The following is a 19,554-nucleotide window of genomic DNA, read 5'->3' as shown; positions in this document are numbered from 1 at the left end:
TAGACAAATTTGAATAGCCTATCTAATTAAAAAATGCATTCAATATTCCACCATTTGACCGCCATCTTGTATTTAAAAATTCTAGATCACTTTAGCGTAGAAAATAAAAAAGGGTTTTTTTGTGATTCGATTATTCGAAGACTTGATTATCCGAAGTGAAAATTTTGACAAGGCCTTCAGATAATCGAGTCTGGACTGTAGTTGAACCGACTTAATTTAAAAAAAAACCAAAAGAATACATTGCATTTAAAAAATGTTTATCGAAATAAATTTGTGAAAAATTCCATTTTCCATTTGTATGATGCACGATCATTTTGATGAGAAATTGGTCTATGTCACGAGTGTGTATTGCGATATCCGGGAAACGGAAGCGAATTTCCAAAATCGGATTAAATAAATATCTTGTAGGGTTTGGTGAGTCTAATAGAACGTCATCATAAACTCATTTTAGATCAAAATCGTCGTTGTCACAAGATAGCACACAAGCGACAAAATGATCAATTGCTAATCGGATTAATAGTTAGTCAAGAAATCTTCAGTTGAAAAAATAAAAGCTTTTAAATTTTTAAATTTTCTAAAAATTTCCTTTGATTTAAATGATATCAAATTTTGCTTATAAAAGTTAACTTCAATTAAGAAGTTCAGGATCCCACAGCGATATCAATTTGCCTTGTTTGTTTTGAAATTATCCGCCGTTTGCAGTTTCACATATAAATCAGTTAAAAAGCCATTCGATCGTTGAGTGGTCAAATTGCTCTCGACCTTTCATCGTTTCGTCCATTTGATGTGTTCCCTTGGGTTGCAACTGCTCTGGGCATTCCTCGTCGGCTCGGCTCATTCTTGGTTCTCTGTTAATTTTGATCGCTGGATGTCTTTTTGCTGCTGATCGTCACGTCGGTCGTCCATGTCCTGCGTTCGATGCGCCGAAAAGTCCAATCCATGTGTGTGTTCGCGGTACACTAACTTTGCACTCTCTCTATCTAAATGCATCTTCTTTGTTGTTTTTTTTATGCGGGAAAACGAATAAGAACAACAGCAAGAGACCTTTTATGACATGATCAGAATTATTTATTTTATGTTCACTTTATCTCAGCTCGCGATTCTTGAGCCAATACAAGAGAGCGATGAACAAGTCTTGAAGAACTCAAGAGTTTCAAGTTTGTTTACTTATTTGAATGCGTTTGATTTGGGTTAAACTTGTAAGGGGCCATTCATAAACCACGTGGATACTTTTTGTAAATTCTATCCCCCCCCCCCCTTCATGTGAAAAATTGTCCACACAAAATAAATCCCACCATCATTTTGAAAATTTAACTTGAAATTACAAACTGAGTTTATTGGCCTCTTCCTAGTTAACCGAAGGGCAAAAACATCAAATCTCGCTTATTTTTCAAAAGGTCATATGTACATAGTAAACCCATGGCACATTGTTTGTTTTGAAAAAAGTAGAACTAAAAAAAAACCAAAATCCCAGAGAACAGCTTGCAAGTTGACGGTTGATCGATCCCCGTCCGTTCCTCGCGGTGCTGGTGGCAAAGAAGTCAACGCACTTAATTAGCGAAATCAACTTGCGAGCTCAGCTAAAATAATAAAACAACTAAAAAACGTGTTCACCGCCAGCAAGTGCGCGTCTGCGTGTGTCCAGAGGATGTAGTTTTTTTGTTGTTGCTGCAGCGGACAAAGTGTCCAATTTATTGATTCTAACGACGTTTTAAAGTATTTTCCTTTGAGGAATGGCTGCTTCCGAAATTATTTCATGCGCCGCTGTCATTGAACTTTAAACATTTGGGCGTTTTTTTTTATTCGCTTGATGCAACCGATCACAGTTTGGGAACATTTTGTTTCTGTCTTTTGGGAGTTCCTGAGCAAAGGTTTTGCTTTTTTCTGAGAGTATAATTTAGAGCCCTGTTCGAAAAAAATCATTTAAAAAAAATATTAAAGCCAATTGAATAAATAATATGAAACATATTTTCATTCTCAAAATAAATCGTGATTTGCTGAATCAAATTGTTATATTCTTTATTTTTTTTTGTTTAACGTTTAAAAGTTTACAAAATAGCAAGTTTGCTTTTACAATAAATATCCAGTGTTTCAGAATTTCACAGGATTTCACAAGCTTTTGATCATTTATTGGATGAATGTGTTATTCAAACGACCAAGTTCCGTACAAATCCGTATTATACGAAAAAAACCGTCCTTAAATCCAGCCTGTTAAAAATCCGCGATGAAGGCCGAAAATCCGTAGGGGAGAGTGAGGAGACTTGATCCCCTTTTTTGTATCGCACATAACTTTGTCAATTTCTCACAAAACTTTGAACTTTTTGCATGAATTGAAAGCTTAAACATTCAACTATATTTGGCTGATAAGGGTATTTCATCAGATGAACTCTTCGAATCAAGCTTTTTTAAAAAATATTTTAAACCGAAATTTTCAAAATGTAAGGAGTAACTTGATCCCCCTTTCAACATTTTGAAGAAACGTTAAGCAAAATGTTTCTTATTCATCCAAATCTTATATTTCTAAAGTTACAGCAATTTCACATAAAACCTGTACGTTTGTGTTCAAAACATAACAAGTTTAGTATGTAAAATATTTAAAAACAAAAAATATTATTTTTTAACCAAAATTAAGCATGATTACAAAAGCTGGTAATTTTTGTTTATAAAACTTTTGAAAAATGGTTCAAACTGCAGTAAGTTATGTACAACTATACTAAAGGAAACTATGTACGAAAACCCAGCCCAATTAATTAATCTTGAGGCTGATTCCAGTGACTGTAAAAATGCAGGGATCAAGCCTCCCTAAAAGCACTTTTTAAAAAAATTGATTATTGAAATAGTTTAATGACAAATTTAACGTCAAACGCGTAAGGGTTTTGGAGATGATAATTTTATCAAACAATTCATATATAAAAACATATTTTTTTGAATATTTTTTGTGTGTTTTCTATACATATCAAAACAAAAAAAAGATCTCTTGGAGGTTTTTGGCAGCAGATAAATGTGTGTAACTAAACATTTTTTTTATTTTTTTTTCTCTGTTTCCTACAATGAGTATTAGTTAAATTCGCACAACTTCCTAGAACAAAGACAAGTGTCCCCGGGGATCAAGTCTCCCCACTCTCCCCTACGCTAAGAAAAAACTCCGTACAGTTGGTAGTCTTAAGTATACTCAAAAAATGCTTTTAATGATATGGGAACATCTTATTAAAGATGTCGGTGAATATAACTGTTCAGAATTTTTATTTGGTTGTGAAACATACAGCCAACCACTCAAATAAGATTGATTTAGTTTCTGTTGAGAGCTTCGAATAATAAAACTTTGGATAATCAAGTCTGGTCTGCATTATCATATGAATTGTTTGAAAGTAGGATAACTGCTTTCACATCTAAAACATTTTGAGATTGGCTCACTTAATTATTATTTGAATTTATTTTTTATATTTTTTTCAATTTTTTGAATTTAATGAAAACTGGATTACTACTGGTAGATACTTGAAATATTTGAATCCCTTAACATGAGTCGCACTTGTGCCACTTAAAGTAGAAGTGGTTATTAGATAGCTCCCACTTTGCAAACACAGGTGTTATGCGGAAGGATGTTCTGATAAAAACGGCATTGATTTGATAAAGTTGTTTGGTTTACTTTGCACAAATATATTTATTTTACTAAAATTTCAGCTTAATATTTTCGTCAACATTGAGTATCTGTCTTCAACTATCATGCTTAGTAAAATAATTTAAAATTACATAGATTTTTTCCAGTGGTAAATTTTAATAATAACGACCATAAAATTTCTTTTATCAATTACAAGTATATTGTCACGTCATCCACTCCGTGAAGTCAGTTCCACAGAGTTTTTTTTTCTTCTCCGTATTCATTTATAGCGACGAGACTTGATAAGTACACAATTTCGATGCACGTAATGCGTCGAAATCAGGTAGCAATAGATCGTACAGATATCCGCGGCACTTATTTTATAAAACTCTTTGCACTGCAGTCCACAGTTCTTGTCGGGTCTGGTACGGTGTAGTAGCTACAATCATTCCATTCAAAATGACTGCCGAAGCTTCGTTAAAAACTGAAGAACCGCTGGTTAACTGTTTGGCGGTTGCTTTCAATACCATAAATCACGTGTTGATAGGTTACGTTACGATATATTTGTCTTATGTTTCCTACATGAACGGATTTGGCAAGCTGTTCACGTGGCACATGTTTCTGTGTACAATTGGAGTAAGTTATGACAACCATAGTGAGCAAGTTCAAGTGATGAGAACAATTGTTGTTGCAGTATCAATTCTTCATGGCAGAATCCTTCCTAACGCTGTACAGTGCCAATTCTTGGACAGTTTTGTACGGCAACGAAGTGAAACGGCGCTGGCACTGGGTTCTGCAGGCCTTTGGATTTGTGGCGATCTTTGTGGGAGTCGGCCTGGAGATTTACATCAAGGAAGATAACGGGCGGGCACACTTCAAGTCCGACCACGCGATTACCGGTATGAGCTGGTCGGGTTGTCTCGATAAGTGACAGTGATATCAATGAGTGCCTCTGATTGTTTTAGGATTAGTCTCAATGGTGTTTTTAGTGCTGTCTATGATGAATGGGCTGGCGGCACTTTACGCGATGAAAATCAAACACCTAATCAAGCCTATTTATATCAAATTGTCCCACTACCTGACCGGAATTGTGGCGTTTGTTATCGGTAAGCAGATGTCAATTGCAAAGAAGGAGATTCGCTCCTTCAATCAATTAATTTTACTTGTTTTTTGGCAGGAATGGTTTCCCTTATGCTGGAATATTCACCACGAAGAATGCAATCGGCAGAAAATGTAAACATGTTGATCTCATTTTCTTCCATAACTATCATTCTGACGTTGATTGGTGTTTCGAAAACCATGTTCAACCAGTTCAAGGGAATGATGAGTTAGACCATAATTTATTGTGTTTGAGGAGAGAACTTGAAAAGCAATAAAGAAAACACCCAATTTGATCATATTATGTCTCGCCTTTGTTGGAAATAAGTCTTATCAAACAAACTGAATTTGCAGATGAATATGTACAATTTCTATCAATGTTAGTGACTTTTCCGAAGAAAAATTAAATCTATACTAAATTATCTATTTTAAATCTTCAACTTCAACTTTTTTAATGCAACTATATACTCCTGCCGATATTTCCAATCAGCCCACAAATGGTTGATACCAGTATATAGCAGTATAAAGTTCAAATAAAAAAGATGAGCTTATGGAAAGGTTTTTCACACTTCATTTATGAAGGTGTTCAAAATTTGTTTAAGTTGGAGTTGAATTCCGTTTGAAACTCCATTTATCGTTTAACACTGCTAGGGATCAGGAACACGAAAAAATAAAGTTGAGAACTGAAAGAATCTGCGACCAACGTGGACCTGGGCTGGACGTGGACTGGACATCACCAAAAAGTACATTTTATAATCCTGCACGACCAACATGGTTACTGCGTTCTGATAACACTGTTCATTGATAAAATTGTATGTTTCCCCCCACCCTTATTCCCAATCCCTAATCCCATTTACCCCCAAATGTTTATTTATCTGTCTAATTTACACTTACACACCACATCATAACTGAATCGGAGCGTTTGGTACGGTATGTCCACGCATCCTTCCTCCCCTGTTGATTTTGTGAAATGTTATCCGTTCACATAATCTGTCTCAGCGGTTAATGCAACGCAGTAGGTCTGGGTGCTTTATTGTTTGCAATACATTTTTGGGGTGATTCAGATGAATTGTAAATAAATAGGGGATATTGTATCACACATAACTCTCTCAATTTCTTACAAAACTATGAACTTTTTGCATGAATTGAAAGCAAAATGTTTCAATTATGTTTTTCTGATGAGGGTATTTAATCAGATGAACTCATTGAATCATGCCAAGCGTTTTGAAAAAAATTTGTTCAACCAACATTTTCAGAATGATAGGGTAGCTTGATTCCCCTATCAATATTTTGAAGGAATCTTAAACAAAAGGGTGTTTATTCATCTAATCTATTAATTTTCTATAATTTAAAACAATTTCACATCAAACCTGTACGTTTGTGCTCAAAATATAACATTTAACGTCAAATGCGAAAGGGCTTTGCAGTTGATAAGTTTATCAAACAAAAAATAAGGGAGAGTGGGAAAACTTGATCCCCGGGGACACTTGAACCCTAACCTGTATCGCGTTAGCGCGTGGGTAAAAAAAAGCTTTGTTCTAGAACAGTGTTTCTCAACCGGTGAGAAATTCCCCCCTGCGGGGGAATTTGGCCATTCTAGGGGGGGAATGAGGGTTCAATAGAAATTCAATGTCTTGAATCATTATTTGAATCATTCTTTGCAACTTTCAGTTTCTTTGATTAGTAATAACAACATTTGTTTTTTCCCAAAAAATAGTTATTAAAGTTTCAATTTCTGTGAATTTTGACATTCCTTGAAACAATAAAATGATTTTTTAATATTTCTGAGGTATTTGTATTTTTTGGACTCAAGCAGATTTTTTTGGGACAGATTTGCTGGTTTCTGTGAGATTTTTGTACACTTTTTAACAAAAAAAAAAAACGGAATCGACGTAACACCTTATAATGTGGCCCTCTTAAACCTTGCGGTTTCGTCAACGGATCCACAGGCGTGTATCGTTCTTTTTGCGACAAGACTCCGCCTCCCGGGTCTCCTAAGTGTGAAGGTATGGGCACGGGGAGAGGGCACCGAATACCTATATTTACACTTAGAATTTTTTGCGTCCGCCCCGGGATTCGAACCGGCAACCTCTGGATTGTGAGTCCAGTGCGCGGTCCGATTGATCCACACAGGAAGACACTTTTTAACAAGCATGTTTTATTAAATAATTGGCAGTTGACAATAAGTTTTTCAAATATTATTTAATATTAATATTTGTACATATTTTATAATTGTATTTTTTATTGTAATTTGAACGAAAAGAAGCTCAGAATAGTGGCTTTAATTTTTTTTAACTAAAATAAAAAGTTTTCAAATACCTTCTATAGTTTTTTTTTTGTTATGAAAACTGTATTTTTTTTGCAAACCTAAAAAAATTAATTATGTTTGTGCATTGATACCAGTAAATTAAAAATAAGGGGGGAGGGGAATGAAGTTCTTGCAAATCAGTCAAGGGGGGAATGGATCGCAAAAGTTTGAGAAACACTGTTCTAGAAAGTTGTGCTAAATTGACTCAAACTCAGTGGCTGTTTCTTAACTTAATATTGACATGTTAAGGTTGATGTTAACATTTCGTAGGTCGCCTTCCCTAAGGTGAGCAATTCTCTACGAAATCGGTCTTTTTTCTTCAATTTTAATTTTTGTATTTTTTAATCCGGCTGAAACTTTTTTGGTGCCTTCGGTATGCCCAAAGAAGCCATTTTGCATCATTAGTTTGTCCATATAATTTTCCATACAAATTCGGCAGCTGTCCATACAAAAATGATGTATGAAAATTCAAAATCTGTATCTTTTGAAGGAATTTTTGATCGATTTGGTGTCTTCGGCAAAGTTGTAGGTATGGATACGGACTACACTGGAAAAAATACACGGTAAAAAAATTTGGTGATTTTTTATTTAACTTTTATCACTAAAACTTGATTTACAAAAACACTATTTTTAATTTTTTTATTTTTGATATGTTTTAGAAGACATAAAATGCCAACTTTTCAGAAATTTCCAGGTTGTGCAAAAATCACTGACCGAGTTATGAATTTTTAATCAATGCTGATTTTTCAAAAATCGAAATTTTGGTCGTAAAATTTTTCAACTTCATTTTCGATGTAAAATCAAATTTGCAATCAAAAAGTACTTTACTAAAATTTTGATAAAGTGCACCGTTTTCAAGTTATAGCCATATTTAAGTGACTTTTTTGAAAATAGTCGCAGTTTTTCATTTTTTTAAATTAGTGCACATGTTTGCCCAGTTTTGAAAAAAATATTTTTGAAAAGCTGAGAAAATTCTCTATATTTTGCTTATTCGGACTATGTTGATACGACCTTTAGTTGCTGAGATATTGCAATGCAAAGGTTTAAAAACAGGAAAATTGATGTTTTCTAAGTTTCACCCAAACAACCCACCATTTTCTATCGTCAATATCTCAGCAACTAATGGTCCGATTTTCAATGTTAATATATGAAACAATTGTGAAATTTTCCGATCTTTTAGAAAAAAATATTTTTGGAATTTTCAAATCAAGACAAACATATTAAAAGGGCGTAATATTGAATGTTTGGCCTTTGTGAAATGTTAGTCTTGATTTGAAAATTCCAAAAATATTTTTTTCGAAGAGATCGGAAAATTTCACAATTGTTTCATATATTAACATTGAAAATCGGACCATTAGTTGCTGAGATATTGACGATAGAAAATGGTGGGTTGTTTGGGTGAAACTTAGAAAACATCAATTTTCCTGTTTTTAAACCTTTGCATTGCAATATCTCAGCAACTAAAGGTCGTATCAACATAGTCCGAATAAGCAAAATATAGAGAATTTTCTCAGCTTTTCAAAATATTTTTTCAAAACTGGGCAAACATGTGCACTAATTTAAAAATGAAAACTGCGACTATTTTCAAAAAGTCACTTAAATATGGCTATAACTTGAAAACGGTGCACTTTATCAAAATTTTAGTAAAGTACTTTTGATTGCAAATTTGATTTTACATCGAAAAATGAAGTTGAAAATTTTACGACCAAAATTTCGATTTTTGAAAAATCAGTATTGATTAAAAATTCATAACTCGGTCAGTGATTTTTGCACAACCTGAAATTTCTGAAAAGTTGGCATTTTATGCCTTCTAAAACATATCAAAATAAAAAAATTAAAAATAGTGTTTTTTGTAAATCAAGTTTTAGTGATAAAAGTTAAATAAAAATCACCAAATTTTTTTACCGTGTATTATTTTTTCCAGTGTAGTCCGTATCCATACCTACAACTTTGCAGAAGACACCAAATCGATCAAAAATTCCTTCAAAAGATACAGATTTTTGAATTTTCATACATCATTTTTGTATGGACAGCTGCCGAATTTGTATGGAAAATTATATGGACAAACTAATGATGCAAAATGGCTTCTTTGGGCATACCGAAGGCACCAAAAAAGTTTCAGTCGGATTAAAAAATACAAAAAAAATCGAAAGACCGAAATCCTAGAGAACTGCTCAGGTGTCATGATAAGGTCCAGGTTGTGACGATACACTACCTTCCCTATACTAAGCAATCTAATCCATAAGGGAAAAGATCATCAGTGTTGTTCCGGGCCGGGATTTGAACCCCGATCTACCGCTTACGAGGTGGAAGCGCTATCACTAGGCTACGTGGCTCGGTCTTCGTATGAATTGCAATGTGCAATAATTACAGGAAAGGACTTGGGACTTAATCAATACTCATTTTTTTCCAGGATGCTTCTTCGGACCGGTTGCGCCTGTATTTGTTAAGATTTAATAAGATCAGATTTGATTAAAGGAATAAGATGTGATAACTTTTTACACTTTTTTTTTGATAAAAAAGTCATTCCAAAATCTAGATTTTATTTGCTCAGATTATTTAATATTTCGATTTTATTTGCTCAATTTCCATAAAAAAGTAAAAGTTCAGTTCATTAAGGAGTAAAAAGATAAAAAAGAATGTTTGATTTCAAGCCTTCGATTTTGTTAAAGAGATTTGTAAAGATGCCTTGGCCACAGAAATAACAGATTTGATCAAATCGAGTTCTGCAATAAGCTAGAATAGTCTTAACTTCCTTACACATCTCTGGAAAAACGAATCGTATCGATTGGTTGTGTAATGGTCGAAACACATCGAGTTGAAGTTACTGTTCCGCCTTTTTTGGGGGCCTGGGTGATCTGGGGCAAAACGGGACAGCTGTTTTAGCCTTGTTATTGCATAATATTTGGATATGGTTGATTAGTTTCGGATAGAACAGACACAGAACAACAAATATAGTGAGCCGTTTTCCAAGTTTCAAGCTTTTAAGTGCTCTAGACAGGTAGTGACTTTTTTTTTTCAAATATCCTTGATCCACCCCATTTTTTTCTTTCATCGTTCGAGCACGAAACAATACGCACCCAAAGTTTATTCAAAACGAAACTATTTATTCACGCCTTTTTCCATTAAAACCGTTCATTATTTTTACATTTCAACGACGGGCAAACCACTAAATTGCATCTGATCTTGATCTGTTAACGCTGGTTTATCATGGTACTACACAAATGCCCTCACACTGCTGTCAACGTGTTTTTTTCCTTCTGTTTTTTTTCTTTGTGTTATCTTTCTGCCATTTTGTCGTGTCGGTTTGCCACGATTTTTGTTATTTTTAATACTAGAATTAAAACACCGTTCGGTTGGCGGTTGATTACAGTTAAAATAATATTTAAAATTTAGTTTAACGCATAAATCACAATCTTCGTCTAAATTTTAAGATTAAATTTGGCCGAAAGGGGGGGTTTTGTAATTGCAATTAAAAACATTTTCTAAACTAGTAATTTTTAGTTGTAAATATACTGCTTCATTTCGTTTGTTTTATAAAAATAAATTAAAACTTTTTGATTGCTCAAAATTTAAAATTTTTCTAGCTATGTTTTCCACTCAATAAAAATCACATTTTTTGTTTGGATAAATAAAACTTTTTGCTCATCAAAAAAAGATAAAAATTGTTTTGCCTCAAGAATGCAACATTGCTCTTACAGTTTTCCTCAGGTTGTGTGTCTTGGTTGTGTCTTATTAAAATCTTCTAAAAGATACAGGTTTGATATGTGGTAGGTAAAGTAAAAAAAAGCTGTAATGAAACAGTTCAGATCAACAAACAGGCTGACGCTTATTGTATGTACATTAGTATGGGTTGGTACTATTGTCTATGTGTTTATTTTTGTTTTATTAATTTTTCCTTCTCGATTATATGCTATTCTTAACTATTGCTTGTGCTGTCATTACTATAGATGGGAATATTTTGTAGATTTTGTTTGCTATTATAATTGTAGTTGAAGCATCGAGTAGTAGTGATAGGTTAAAAAAAAGGATTAGAGCATAAAAAGTAGACAATTTGTAAACAAATTAACCCCACCACCAATTAAAAATGCTGTTTACAGTTATACCGGCTATGGAATGTTACTTTTATGTCGTATAAGTATGGAAATAAAAATCACATTTACTTGAGCTTATGTTCTGGTTGATCGTTATTGATTATAAGTTATTCGAAAATGTTATCTTGTTGCTTGCTTCGTTTGCTTCTACAATAAAACTATATATCAAACAAAAAACGTAATCATTAATGCATAAAAACAAATCCGTTAAATTAATAAGGAATTTTCACATTTTATGATTCCAAAAAGCAAGCACGAGACCAATGTCATTGTTATACAAAGAGCAATCATAGCAAAAGATGCACTTCTTGGAATACAAATATCTTAATCGAATTTTGATCCTACATCAACTAATGTCTACTCAAAAACACCACGTGCCCTGCTGTTCAACTGTTGATATTGCTGCCAACGTTGAGCTGGTTGTGCGCCATCTGGAGGATGTCCTTCTTCTCCTTGGGGAACCGCAGTTCTCGTCCTGCCAGCCGAGCAGTCTCTAGTTCTCTTTCGGCGATCGCCAGCTCCCTACTCAGCAGTCCGGGGTTTTCGTTTTCACGCTCGATCCAGTCCAGCGCCATCTGCTGGCGCATTTCGTCGTCCAACGAGCGGTTCGAGTAGTGTGCGACCACCTCCTGCCGGGAACATTGCCTCTCGCGCATAGCCTTGAGCGAACCGTTCCAGTGGAGCAACTGGAAGACGGTCATCAGCTCCTGGAACTCGAGCATCGTTCGTCCTTTGTTGGTTTCCAGCATGAACCTGCGAGAGTGCGAAAAAATCAATTAGAACACATTACAAGACTTCACACGGTTCGCAATCCCTTACCTGAAGGCACCGATTCCCGTGTCCGGTCCGTCCTCTTCTGTGTTTTCCCCCTTGAAGGACGCCCGCGCCTCCAGGACCGCCTTCTCGATGAAGTCATCGCTGATCCGGCGGGACGGATGCTCGTTGAATACGGAATTCATTAAAGCTATCTTGGCGGATGATCGTCGGGCTTCGGCTTTAGTGGGACAATTCTGTAACAAAAAAAAAAAAAATGAAGAAACATTCTTTAGTAACCAGCTGCAACTCAATGCAATCCTCTGAATTTGCACTACCTGAAAACTTCCGAAACAGCTGCCGCCGGGCAAGGTGACGTAGCAGACGTACGGTTGACTCGTGGACGGGATCGATTCGTATATCACAAGGGCGCCATTCTTCAGGTCGGCTCCCCGCGCTGCCTTCATCTGCCAGAACTCTTGCAGCGCCTCGACGACATTGACTGTAACGAGAAGGAGGAAAATATCGGGTTAGTTGTGAGATATTTTCTAATAACTGCCGTATGAAGGGCCAACAATGAGTGGTTGGACGCTAACAAGCAAAATCATTCACGGTGTCCTCAAGAGAAGAGAATCTCCTTCCGACAGTTAGCAGTGATTCAAAAAAATAATCCAAACTTAATATTTTAATCATATCTATCAGACTTTTTGCCTTCCTCACCTTACTGGCCTGACCTAGACCCACACAAAACACAGTAGGCAGTGCCCATCATGTGAAAGGTAATTAAGAGGCAGTATTTGTAAATTCTGCTCGGTTTGTTCTAGACGTCGTATCGAGGGGCTCCGATTTGGTTGAAACTTTCAGCGTATGTTTGTCTATACATGAGATGCACTCATGCCAAATATGAGCCCTCTACGACAAAGGAAAGTGGGGTAAAACGGGCTTCGAAGTTTGAGGTCCAAAAAACCTAAAAAATCTTAAAATTTCTCGCATTTCCGTAAAACTTCATCAATTCCAACTTTCGTAGATGCATTTGAAAGGTCTTTTGAAGCACTTCAAAATGGGCCATAGACATCCAGGATCGGTTTGACTTTTTCTCATAGCTTTTGCAAATTACTGTTAAAAATTGATTTTTTTAAAACCTTAATATCTTTTTGCAACAGCCTTCAAAACCCATACTTCCATAGGTCAAAAGAAATTATATGGACTATAAGTCTGCGGTATTAACTTTTTGGCCAATCGCAGTTTTTCTCATAGTTTTTCGATTTTTCCAAAACAAACATTTTACAACGTTAGTTTTTGCCCTGTAGGCCTCCATAGTGGCACTTTTTGGTCTCAATTTTTGTCATATATAGAATCCACGGAAAATTTCACGTTAGTTAGAAGTATTGGAGTTGTAAATTTGATTGGAATCGTGGTATGTATCGTGGTTTCCAGCTTGGATTTTGGGGTAATTTCAAAGAAAGCTAGAAATCTGGTAAATCTAGTTCGAATTTTAATTATTGGAGGTCAAATATTAGTCAAATATTTTGGTTAGAGTCCCCTAGGCATATTCATAAGAAATTTGAGTGATATCAACATAAATGCACGGATTTTCTGTGACTTTTTCGAACAAATATCCTATAAATCGAAAAATAATCTTCAAAAAAGTTGCTCTAGACCCCCCGACGAAATATTTCGGTACACCCCGCAAAATGTAGGGAAAGAGCCCTTCTTTCACGGTGCCAAATATCAGACATACCGAATTTTTTAACTTTGAGGTCTCGAAAAAATACACCGTGGGGCAATATGGTGGACAAGGGTTTCCAGAAGCCTTTATTACTTGCCAGTCTGCCAATTAATTACACAAATCACTTAATAACTTTGCACTACGATAAAAAAACATTTAATTTATATTTAAGTATTCATTTCTACGGTTCTAAACTAAATTATTTATAAATAGATCATTCGATAGCTCTTTCAATAATTATTCTGTTTACTTTGTTTTTTCACGTATAATTTTTATTGAAAATAGACATAGGCGATCAAACGTCAAAAATGCTCCCAACTAGAGGGCGCTGAAACTTTGAGTGATGTTTACATGATATCCTACAGACTTGAAATTTGTATTTTTTTATTTTATTATAAAATTGACATTCGTATTTAATTATACAATTTTTCGGTAAAAAATAAGTAGCTCAATTGATATCTAGAGTATTTTTAATAGGTCTTATAAACATATAAAACCTTAAAAAAAACTCTAAATATGAACAATAATAATTGTTTCATGGCCAATTTAACCTGTTCATTATCTGATTCGAAAGTTCCTTAATGTTCACGTTTCAATCAACCGAACCCTTATCAATCAATTGCAAATGTAGATTATTTAAGTTAACTTACGTTTTTTGACGTCATGTTTGTCATAAAAGCAAACAAAATATTGTACTGTTTTACTTCAATACATGAATTTCAATAATATTTTCAGCTTCCAAAGTCTAATGCCATTAATATATAGAATTTGTTGTAAAAAAGGCCCCCTGATTATTTGAGCTAAATAAAAACTTTGACAAATATTTGCAGCGGCTCTTCTTGAGAATTGAGAAATTCATCAAAATAACGTTAAGTTTTAAAACATTACTTAGCATTTTTTTCTGAAGCAAATTTAAAAAATCTGTTACTGAAAATACAGGTAATGTGGAACGTGACCTTAACATTGCATTCAATTGCATCTGAATATTAGTCGCTTTTAATTTCACTGAGTTTGATTTTTACCATTGAAACATTTGTCTCAGAAGTATTTGGAAATTTTACGGGAAAATAGCTTATCTCTTAATAGAGAGATATAACAGGACTGCCAATTTCTGCAGATGATGAAAAAATATAAAAAAAACATATTTTTATTTTTATTGATTTTTAAATGCCCATCACTTGAAAACTTTGTTTATTTCAATGAAAATTAAGTACATTTTGGTTTTAAATATTTGATCCACAAAAACTTCAAATGATTTTGACTGCCTATTAGAAGGAAAAGCATAAAAATTCAATCGATTCTAATGTAAATATTTTTATAAATTAGGAATTAGGAATTAGGGTACAACTTTACTAAATAATGTCTTTGGAACATTTTTTCATAACGATTTTACGTAAGGTTCATCAAATGTGGGCTTAACCAATCGCTCCCAAATTTTGGGATGTTGTTTGGGACCCTAAAAGGGACCCAAAAATGAGTTGCTGATTTTTAAGAAATTTGTTATATGAATTTAAAGTTAGCAATATTAGCTTAAGTTTGGACTTGTAATTTTCGTCTGTGTGATGTGTCCCTACACCTGTTACAAATTTCCGTTGCTTTGGGGGGTTGGGAAATTTCTTTTGATATAAGCACTGGTATTTGTAACAACAAAATTCGTACAAAAAAAAACATATGTACGTGGGTGTACAGATTACTGAACATAAGATAACGATTTGTTTGATCAAGCGTACACCTGTGAACTGGACCAAGCCGCCGGCGGGTATGAGAATTATTCATTCATTCATTTATTCAAGTTTGGACTTGTAATTTTCAAAACGAAGCCATTCGCTCTACAATTCTTAAGAGCTGCGCAAAATCTAACTTTTTCAGTAAAATCGCTGTATCTCGCCAGTAGTTCATTTTAGTTTGAGGTCTACATTTATTATAATGTAAAATTGTCTGGGGAACACGATGGTGATAAAATAAAACAAATAAAATCATAGAAATTGGTCAAAACTGATTTTTTATACTCATTTTTTTCTATTGAATTCCTTGAACAGTTTTCTATAAAATGCAACCTGTAGAAAGTCTTTTGCTCAAATAGTTGCAAAGTTATGATTAAAATAAAAAAAAAAGTTTTTTAGAAAATCGTCAATCGTCAATGCTCCAAACTTGGGATTTCTGTTAACTATCGATAGATGAACGTTCCCACCAAGTTTGTTCCAAATCGGTGAAGGTCGAGTCCTAAAGTGTACTCAGTTGACCTGGAATGACCCATTTACCAAAATAATGTTTGATAACTCCCGAGCAGATTTCATGTTTATCAACTTTGCCAGTGTCAAAATCAGTTTTTTTTTAAAATCAACATTAATCACAGTGTTATTATTGCAATTTAAATGTTTTTTTTTTAAAAAGTAAGAAAATATTTATTGTACATAAAAAGAAATTAAGACTTTCCACTTTTGATTCTGAGATTTGGTCAACTGCATAGGCATTGATTCTTGTGGCTTAGATTATGTTGAGTTGGTATAGTTCTTATTTCCAAAACACAGTTGAACATACTTGATTTCCATATCTAAAAAAAAAATCTACTGCTGGTTCCATCAGCTCAACAACATCTCAACTCATGAATGACCATTGAAATTAAGTGCAGCTACATCAAACCCAGAAAAAGGCGATATGAATGGGTGTGTTAAACACAACTTTCGGCAAAACTAAGTGCAAAGCGAATCCCGCGGCAGCAGTGAAACCCTGACTGCTGCCTGTTGCTCCCTGGCCGGTAATTTCACGGACAATCATCAAATATTTACCCTGGGCGTTTATCCGACGCTTTGGAAATTTCGCTTCGCCCATCGATTTATGAATGACGACGGGCAAGTGATTTTTCCTGGAAGGCAATTTGAATTCTCATTCTGGCCTCTTCTGGTCAAATGTACGAGAGGTGTGTGTGAGAACTGAACGTTTTTTCTCACGCGATCCAGCGTAGAAAATGCCGTGGGTTTGGACTGCAGGTTCCAAGCAGTTGCCACACACTGCTGATGACGCACATCGTGCTTGCTCCTCCCGGTACCGTTCATAAGCTGCGCTCCCCACTTTGAGACTTGTTGCAGAACAGGATCAGCTGACGATGGCTGGGACTGGTTTGGATTCCAGCGGATTCCAGATGTACCGAAGCAAAGAGCTTTGAACTGGAACGTGCCGTGAATTGAAATTTATGGAAATAAGTTTCGAAGTGATCATTACATTAGGATAATCTACTGATTTAATCTTCGTATCGGCTTTTGCTTCAGCACTTTGGTGTCAACGACCTGTCTCTTCTGAAATACTTAATATAATTTTGGTAGCTGTTTAAAGTTGAGGTACGGTTTTGGCAAAAACAATGACTGCTCAAAAATCATAGATTTGACAGTAGTTTATTCAATAAAATTCAACAAAACAATGTTTAGCGCGAGTCGTACATTTTTTTTAACAAGTCAAGTTTAGCAACAAGTCACATTTTTTGACAACGTCCACTTGAATATTATTGGCCGTCAAGATAATTTTAAAATTCTAAGACATCACTCAAATGCATGGTGTAAAGTACTTTTTGCAATTCCGCTATGAAACTGTCAACTTTTGCTGTTCTTCGGGAGAGACGAAACGGCCTACTTTTCCTCACAAAAAAAAAACAATTCTGAAAAGTAGTACTTTTCAGCACTGTTTTGAAATGTATCAACTAGAAGAAAAGAATGTATTTCCATTGGAACCTGATGTTGGCATAATTGCTTCTATAAAAATCATTTTCATCGGGTATCAAGTGGAAATCAGTTTTAGAAGAAACAAGCAAGCAATAATCTCTAAACACATAAAGAAAGTTTTTTAGTATAGTGTAATCTGCAAGTAGCGAAACAAGAGTACCGTAAACCGGGGTGACTTTGATAGGATTTCAATTTGTTTTTGTAAGATTTTCCAACAGGTAAGGTTTTTCTCAAGATTATTATTTTTAAAACATGTACTGGGGTAGGCCACACAAAGTCCATGCACAATTTTGGAAAAAAAAGTTTTTGCAATAGTGTTTAAAAAAATAGTTACGTTAAAAATTCTTAGTTTAAATTCCGGGGTGACTTTGATAGTCATAGTTTTTCTTGTCAAAATCATATTTAAGATGTTCAAATTTTATTTGTACGCTAAATGTACCATCACTAAAGTAGCTGATATAGTTTTTAAGCAAAAAAATCAATGTTTATATTTAGTTTACTAAGTGTATAAGCTTTTTAGCTTTTTAGCAAACTACATATAAATTTTCGGTAAAGTTGTTAAAAAGTCGGAATTTTACTTGAAATTTGTTAAAAATAGTTTTGTTTATAAAATTATCGATTTATATTGCATTGTATACTGAATTCGAAGCACAAATCACAAGTTTTCACATCACAAGAACTGAAAAATTGTTGTGCTGGAAAATCGATCTTGATAATACACCCTACTGTGCTACATACATTTTTGCAATTTTTTCCATACACCTTTTTGTGCGACCTATAAACATATAAAACACAATAGCTTATAAAATCTTAAAAAAAAACTTTGGATTTTGATTTTGGAATGTATGTGTTAGCACCGCAGTCCGGATTTTGCGCACCGGACTGTAGCAGCGACCCTGCCAGAAACTGCTGAGCTGCGTTTGGCGAGTTCCTGCGGTCGCGATGAACGGGCTGATAGGTAGTAAGAAGAAAATCTAGATAGAGTTGAGAGGAGAAGTTCTGCACTAAACGTGCCTACTTGGATTACTTTCTATTTAATTGATTATACATAATTTCTGGCTAGTTGGAATTTACATTATTTTCTTTATTATTTCACTTGTAAGTACGGATGAGGTTGAATTATAATTAAAAATCTAACAATTATGCGTAATTTAGGCCAGGAATCGTCTACAACAGACACAGTTTGTTCGGATTGCGAAAGCAAATTGGAAAACCATTAAATGTAAGTTTATTACAACTAATCGATGAATTTAAAGCTAATAAATAAAAATTTGCAGTTTTGAGCTGATCCTACTAAAAGGCTGCTTCAAGAACCGGTTTATTTGGCAACGTCCGAACAAAACTCAAAAATTTAATGATGAGCGGCTCTGAGGATGAAGGTTCTAACCTCGAAATCACCGCTCAAAACCTCAATTGTGCGCTGTGTGAAAAGCCGGTCGACGCCGATTCTAAGCTGATCTGCTGCGGAAAGTGCTCTCGGCTGTCCCACGCCAACTGTGTGGGTCGAACGAAAGATGTGGAAGAAGTTTCGTGGATTTGCCAGACGTGTGCGGGCCAGGCTGACCCAGACGGCGATGGCACGGACGACGGTAACGGTAACGGCGCCGGCACGGGCGACGGTGACGGAAACGGCGACGGCGCTGGGGATGATACAGACGTTCTTAAGGACACCAGATACCTCTGGAACGAGGAGCTGCAGAAGAATGCTGAAAAGCAGCATAAAATGGATCTGGAAGTGATGCGCCGGATCAAATTACGGAACTATGCGCGGGAGTTAGCACGGCTGGAAGAGAAGCGGCAGGTTGAGTATGAGCTGGAGTGCAAGATGCTGGCAATGAGAAAGGCGGCCGATGAGAAGATGCGTAAAATGAAGGAACTCTTGCAGCAGCAGTACGGCGTAGCAAATGACGGGAAGTCGGCGGTTGAGGCGCAAAAACCTGTGGTCAAAAAGCACCACTCCAAGGCAGATCACACTGGCGCTTACCCGAAACATTCCACTCCTGTCAATCGCTCCGATAAACTGCCGAAGCAACCACTTACGCCACTTCGGAATCCGGAAGTCAAGCCAGGCAAAGGATCAGGAGAAGGCGCCGGGGAAAGCTCTGGAAAACGTTCAAAGAATCCCGATCCTGCTCCTCACCCTCAATTTACGCCGAAACCTTCTCCGGTACTCACTCCGGAGCAATCGGAGCACGAAAGTTCTTCCGAAGACGATGATGAACAATCGCTTCCGTCGCTTCCTCCACCGCCCGAGGAGT

At 35.4% G+C, this 19,554-nt stretch overlaps 2 protein-coding genes across 4 annotated transcripts in view; one reads left to right on the top strand and one right to left on the bottom strand.

The window, feature by feature from the left end:
• Nucleotides 1-4,009: 4,009 nt before the first annotated feature.
• Nucleotides 4,010-5,000, top strand: LOC6043220 (cytochrome b561 domain-containing protein 2). Its single transcript, XM_001857667.2, has 4 exons — nt 4,010-4,234; nt 4,293-4,497; nt 4,564-4,704; nt 4,776-5,000. The coding sequence occupies exons 1-4, from the start codon at nt 4,058-4,060 to the stop codon at nt 4,928-4,930; spliced, it is 678 nt and encodes a 225-aa protein (XP_001857710.2). The 5' UTR covers nt 4,010-4,057; the 3' UTR covers nt 4,931-5,000.
• Nucleotides 5,001-10,661: 5,661 nt separating this feature from the next.
• LOC6043219 (protein limb expression 1 homolog) overlaps nt 10,662-19,554 on the bottom strand; it is a 35,775-nt gene continuing 26,882 nt past the window's right edge. For all 3 annotated transcript variants that reach the window (XM_038254351.1, XM_038254350.1, XM_001857663.2), the window contains 3 exons: nt 12,190-12,353; nt 11,918-12,108; nt 10,662-11,851 (listed from right to left, as the gene is read on the bottom strand). In XM_038254351.1, coding sequence (XP_038110279.1) covers nt 11,485-11,851; nt 11,918-12,108; nt 12,190-12,353 — 722 coding nt within the window. In that variant the 3' untranslated portion in view covers nt 10,662-11,484. The remainder of the gene's footprint in view (nt 11,852-11,917; nt 12,109-12,189; nt 12,354-19,554) is intronic.

Source organism: Culex quinquefasciatus, chromosome 2 (genome assembly GCF_015732765.1).
Source record: "Culex quinquefasciatus strain JHB chromosome 2, VPISU_Cqui_1.0_pri_paternal, whole genome shotgun sequence".
Lineage (NCBI taxonomy): Eukaryota > Metazoa > Arthropoda > Insecta > Diptera > Culicidae > Culex > Culex quinquefasciatus.
This window is presented reverse-complemented; position numbering and strand designations above follow the sequence as displayed.